General features: G+C 46.5%; 1 protein-coding gene across 1 annotated transcript in view; it reads right to left on the reverse strand.

The window, feature by feature from the left end:
* Positions 1-3,413: 3,413 nt before the first annotated feature.
* The window catches only part of C22H15orf40 (chromosome 22 C15orf40 homolog), a 6,008-nt gene continuing 2,819 nt past the window's right edge, over positions 3,414-6,602 (reverse strand). Inside the window, exons 3-4 of the mRNA XM_005357672.1 lie at positions 5,682-5,809; positions 3,414-3,525 (exon numbers count right to left, since the gene is read on the reverse strand). Of these exons, the coding sequence (XP_005357729.1) occupies positions 3,430-3,525; positions 5,682-5,809 (224 nt within the window). The 3' untranslated portion in view covers positions 3,414-3,429. The remainder of the gene's footprint in view (positions 3,526-5,681; positions 5,810-6,602) is intronic.

The raw sequence follows: 6,602 nt of genomic DNA on the forward strand, positions 1-6,602 counted from the left end.
CTGTAGACCAGGCTGGTCTCGAACTCACAGAGATCCGCCTGCCTCTGCCTCCTGAGTGCTGGGATTAAAGGCGTGCGCCACCACCGCCCGGCCTACTTCAGTATTCTTGAGGTGAGATCAAACCGGGGTCCGACTGAAGAGAGCTGCCTACCCAGTCTTCTGGGGCAGGTCCAGGTTCCCATCAGTGAGGATGAGAGGGGGTTAGGACTGCTGAAGGCGATCGCATCTGCAGAGGGAGAAGGGACTGTCCTAGAACACAGCCCCTGGACCAGTTCCAGACTGTGTCCCTAGGATGGATCTGTCTTTTTGCTTATTCGTTTATCGGGATGCAAGATCTCACTGTTTAACCCAGGCCTGACTCAAACTTACTACACAGCCCAGGTTGGCCTTGAATTTTAGATTCTCCTGCTGCAGCCTCCCCAAAGTGGGGTTATAGGTCTGAACCCCCATGCTCAGTCGTGATGTGTCTTGTTAGAAAGTACCGTTATGAGTCTGGCGGTGGTGGTGCATGTCTTTAAGCCCAGCACTTGGGAGGCGGAGGCAGGAGGATCTCTGTGAGTTTGAGGCCAGCCTGGTCTACACAGTGAGTTCTAGGACAAATAGGACTAGACAGTTTTCTCAAGAGAAGAAATCGAGCTGGAGCTGGAGTGGGGTAGACATCTGTGCCCAGAGGTAGGTGAACTTGACGCTAGCAGTTTGAGATGAGTCTGGGCAACATAGTTAGGCCCCATGTTCAGAAAAAAAAAAAATTATTGTAGTGAAACCTGGTTCCTACCCAGCCTCCACTGATAGTTTTTGATTCTGATCTCCATTCCTAGTTTGCTCCAGAGTCTGCTGATCCTATCTCCAGCTCTGGGATGGGCCTTAATTGGCCTAAAATGATTAGGATAAACCTCTTTCCTAATCACTGCTTCAGCTAGTTGGCATTTCTTGCCAAGAGGGTGGTTTAGACACTCCTATGATCTGATTTGACGCAAGGTGGAAGGGGACGGGACTTTTGGAAAACAATGGCCAAGCTCTTCAGGGCGGGCTCCATTGCAGAGGGTTAGCATATGGATATGACTCCTCCCCCCATCCCCCCCCACCAAGCAGAGCCTTCTGCCTCAGGAAAGGAACTGGGCCTGAGCATTAGGCTGGCATCACAGAAGAAAGGAAGGGGGAACTTTGTGACATCGCTGCTCTGTGAAACCCTTAAACACCTCTGGACTCTATGAGCATGCTAACACATTCTAGGCATGTGTTTCTGCTACGTAAGAAGCTTCTCGTAGCGAGCCGTGCAAGGCCACAGGTGAAATGCCTGTGAGACTCAGTGGAACTGTGGGAAAGTTCTCCAGCCCAAACCACACAAAACAAGTACTCAGAAGCAGTGTGGTAGAGGGTCTTACAAGACAGAGCAGCTGGTTTAAACCAGTTCTGCTTCCAAGCAGCACAGGGATTTGGATAAGCTTCCCAACTGCTCCTGTCCTTGGCTCCTGGGAAGGAACTGCTAGTTCTTTCACACCAAGCATTTCTACAATCGGTATTTCTTGTGGCCTTGGTTTTTTTTAAACATTTATTTATTATGTATACAATATTCTTTCTACATGTATGCCTGCAGGCCAGAAGAGGGCACCAGACCCCATTACAGATGGTTGTGATCCACCATGTGGTTGCTGGGAATTGAACTCAGGACCTTTGTAAGAGCAGGCAATGCTCTTAACCTCTGAGCCATCTCTCCAGCCCCCGTGGCCTTGGTTTCTAATGATCAGGTCATCACAGTACATTTTCTCCTGTACTTACTGGCAAGGCACACACTACAAATCAGCAGTTATGTTATTACTAGATGAGCCTAACTCGGCTGGGCGCGTTGTGCATGTCTGTGTATATATAAACCGGCACGTGGGAGGCTGGGGCAGTGGGAGCTGCAAGGCTGCACATTGACTTAGGGAGATCCTGTCTCAAAGATCAAAATGAACAACAACAATCTAGAGTTCTATAATGTAGGTAAGATATGTAAAACATATTTGTTATCATCTTAGCTACATATAGACATATACAACATGTGTTATTGAGAGAGATACACGCTATCTATACAGACCTAGGGACACAGGCTCACATATCAGGCTGACCTGATACTCTATTATGTAAAGAATCATCTCGAACTTATCACCTCCTACCCTCACGTCCAGAGTGCTGGGATTACAGGTGTGAACCACCACACCAGTTTATGCAGAGCTGGGGATCAAACCCAAGTCTCAGCGCCTAGCAGGACGGACTACCAACTGAGCTACCACCCAGCTCACGGATGGGATCTCTGGTGGGCTTTACAAGGAAAAGGACTTCCAGGTAATCTTTCTCCTCTTCTTTTTTAAAAGACTTATTTTTTAAATTTGTATGTATGTATGTCTGTCTGTGTGTTTCTGTGTATCTGTGTGTACATATGAGTGTGGGTGCTCTCAGATCAGAGGCTCTGGATCCCTTGAAGATGGAGTTACCGGCAGTTGTGAGGCATCCCACATCGGGTTGTTGGGAAGTGAACTCAAGACCTCTCCAAGAGCAGCAAAGCTTCTTAACCGCGAGCCGTGGCCCCGCCACTTCTTTACTCTTTTAAGATCTTTGGAGATTCCTAAGAACTTCTCGATTTGAAGATTTACAAGGTTTTCAAAACTAACTGACTGACATTACTTTACAGGTCTATGATTATTTACTTTTTCACAAAATGTTCCATACACTTTTTAAAAGATATAAAAAACATTTTGGCATCTAAATAAACATCTTAAAATAGAAGTTGGATTATAAAGCAGCATGAAATGGTTTTCACTTGTAAACAGAATTAGGAACCCCCAGAGTCCACAAACACTGTGGTGATGTGAGGCTCAAGGCACCAATGGGAGTCAAGGGAGCTAGGTTCCCGCTGTTGTCTTGCACACGGTGATCTTCAACTGGTCTCCTGATGTCTGCAGATCAGAGGCACCACCGTGGACAGCAGAGGGTGAGGTCGGTCGTCCTGATTGGCTTGTCCAGCTGTCCCGTGGTGAAGCCATAAAATTAGAGTAACATATTTCAGGCTGTTTAATGTGTATGTGTGTGCACATACACACAGGAATCACATGCCTGCAGGTGCCCTCAGAGGTCAGAAAAAAAAATGTCAGGACAGCCTGGAACTGGAGTTTCAGGATGAGTCCTCTGATGTGGGTGCTGGGGGCCAAGCCCAGGACCCCTGGAAGAGCACCAAGTGCTCGTAACTACTGAGGCATCTCTTCGGCTCCAACAGAGAGGGATTTTAGAGCCTATATTTAATGGATAGACTTAAATTTTCTACTTTTATTTTAATCTGATTTGTGTGTGTGTATTCCACTGCCTATGTCTGGACACATATATGTTTTCTTATTTAGCCACCTCTGTGTTGTTATTGAAACTCCTGAAGGACGTACTTATCATTTCTTGCCTTTATTTTTTTTCAGCTTCCTTTTTCAGTTTCTCCAAGACCTCTTCTGGAGTCGTAGAGGCCAAGAGCTTCACCACCTTTTCCCGAGATTTACCACCCTGAACCAGAAGGAAAAAAACACACTCAGCATCCTAATACTGGCAGGAGCAACAGACCTCTGTCTCCCCTGCAGCATGTCTTCATGGGGTGTCATGGATGGCCCCCCAATAGCCTAGTGTGGTGGTTTAAAAGAAAATGTCCCCCAAAGGGAGTGGCACTATTAGGTGTGGCCTTGGAGGAAGTGTGTCCCTGTGGGGGTGGGGTTTGAGGTCTCTTTTGCTCAAGTTTTACTCAGTGTGACGCTCAGTCCATTTCCTGTCACCTTGTGATCAAGGTGTAGCCAGCATCATGTCTCTCTGAATACTGCCATGCTCCCCATCATGATGATAATGGACTAAAACCTCTGAAACTGTAAGCTACTAACCCAATGAAATGATTTACTCCTCTGTAAGAGTTGCCCTGGTCATGGTGTCTCTTCACAGCAATAGAGACCCTAAGGCATCTGGGCATACTCTCTCCTGGACACTTGTACCTTAAAACAAATTTGTATGACTCTCCAGGGTTTCTTGGCTTTCTACTTCAATTTTTTTTAAATATTTATTTATTTATTATGTATACAATATTCTGTCTGTATGCCTGAAGGCCAGAAGAGGGCGCCAGACCTCCCCACAGATGGTTGTGAGCCACCATGTGGTTGCTGGGAATTGAACTCAGGACCTTTGGAAGAGCAGGCAATGCTCTTAACCACTGAGCCATCTCTCCAGCCCCCTCTACTTCAATTTTTATAATGGAAGCTTGGCATTAAAATTTCAAGATGAATGTTTACAATATTCTAATTTCTTCTTCTTTTTTCCTTTCAAGACAAGGTACCATGCAGATCAGATTAGTGCAAACTCAATATACAGCCAAGGGTGAACTTGACCCCTGACCCTGTCTGTCTCTCTCAGGGGCTGGGATTACAGGTACATCCCACTATGCCTGGCCAGTATTCTAGTGTCAAGTAATTTGTTTTAATTACAAAGGAAAATAATTTCAAAATATTAAGCATGACAATTTAGTATAAACTTTTTATAACACCTAAGTCTAAACAAATTGCTCTTTTCTAAATTGTTACACATTTCTGAAAATTTCAAACAGAAAGCAACCACACATCTAAGTACTATGATTTCACAATCATCTAAAACAACTCTTAAAAAGATTTACTCGAAACATGCCTTTTATAAAACAGAATTTGAGCGGGAATTTTTCCGGACGGACTGTGTGTACACACAGAGAGTGGAGGTGTGCCTTAGGCTGCCGTCAGCCCTGGAGCACTGCCAAAGTCAGACATTGTCTGCCACAGGGTGGGCGAGGGAAAGGAAGTGGCCTGTTAAGAGGATTTTTAGGTATAGATTATTAATCAATGACTTTAAATGGCAGCCAGATATGAACTGCAGGGGACATACAGCATGAGACCACATGCAGAACTTAAGACATGAACTTGGCCTGCTCCCTTGCAGACGGACTCTGTTTCAGCATGACCACAGAGACGCCAGGGGCCTGCTCCTAAAAATCATTCTCTGAAGATTGTGAAGTAAAACCAAGGTATCAATGTCATATAAACTAATCTTCACAAGGGCATCCTCTAGCGAGCAGAGTCAGCGTGAGGTCATAATGACTTGGTGAACTTCTTAATGGAGATGACAAACAGAGAACCATTTTACGGTATTTCTGTATGACGATGTCTTAAAGGAAGTGAGCAAGGTTAATCTGACAGTAGGTACAGTGATGAATTTAGAAAGGAGAAAAACGCTGTAAATGAGCAAAACGAAGGACTGTAAGTAGAGAGGGCCCGTCTCAATAAAACAGAGGCAGTGTGGCTGAAAGAGACTATGAAGCTACAGAATTTTGTATTTTAAAAAAATATGAGTTTTTAAAATTGGCCTTACAAGACGGGAGAGATGGCTCAGTGGCTAAGAACACTGGCTGCTTTTCCAGAGGACCCAGGTTTGATTCCCAACACCCACATGGTGGCCCATAGCCATCTGTAACTCCAGTCCTAGGGGACCTGACAAGCTCCTGTGGGCTCTGAGGGTACCAGGGATGCATGTGGTACAGACACACATGCAGTCAAAACAGCCATACACATAAAACTATTTGAAAAACTGGCTTTACAAAAATCACAGGACGTATGAACTATGGTCCATATGTAATAATTTAGAAGGGAGAGTCCTACCTTATCCAGAACCACGTCACTCTTCCTGAGCTCCAAGACTTTGGACAGATACCGACAGAGTTCCGCATTCGCTTCTCCCTCGGATGGAGGGGCTGCGATCGCCACGCCAACAGCCTCGGTGGTCAGATCTGGAAAGAAATGGCATGAACTTCACCCTTAAGGGGATCTTTCCCTCCACGGAGCCAGGAACTGTCCAACGGTTTGATTTACCCAGCACAGGCTTTCGGTGAATAACTGCTGAGCTAAGTCCAGTCTCCTGCGCACAAACAAGGTCTGGACTGAATGGTTAAATGAATACCTCAGGGAACGAGATAAATAGGTCCCTGCAGTTACAGAGCACACACCCACAAAAGAGAAAACCCTAACTGGACAAGTCCAGAGTCCTAGGGAGCACCCTGGATTTAGGCACCTAGAAACTGCGTTTGAACAGCAAGAGCTCCAGGAAGGGAGTCGGGCTGGCCTTCAGCTCCAACGTCACTGAGGGAGTGCAGGGATGAAGCGGCACCCTAGATGGCACAGGCTTCAGGGTGTCACATCAGGGAAAGCCAAGCCCTAGGCCAGGCTCCTCTCTCTTGGGATATGTATTTTAAATGCCTCCAACATCCCAGGCACTTAGCACTTATCTCACAGTTACACTACCTGGAAGAGCATACAGGCCTTCCCAAAGGGCTTCCCCATAACTTGGTACCACTGTTACCCCCATTGTACAGGTGAGGCAACCGAAGTCAAGCACGCGCCCTGCAGCCTTCACCGTTCTTAGGAGAGAAAGCTCTGACTGGAAGCAGCCTGCAAATGCGCTTGAGCTGGTCCTGCCCCCGGGGCCACTCAGCCGTGCCCGTACACTTGCGCCCTGGGTAACAACATGTCTCCAGCCGTGCCCGCACACTTGCGCCCTGGGTAACAACATGTCTCCAGCCGTGC

The sequence above is a fragment of the Microtus ochrogaster genome, chromosome 22 (assembly GCF_000317375.1).
Source record: "Microtus ochrogaster isolate Prairie Vole_2 chromosome 22, MicOch1.0, whole genome shotgun sequence".
In the NCBI taxonomy this organism is placed as follows: domain Eukaryota; kingdom Metazoa; phylum Chordata; class Mammalia; order Rodentia; family Cricetidae; genus Microtus; species Microtus ochrogaster.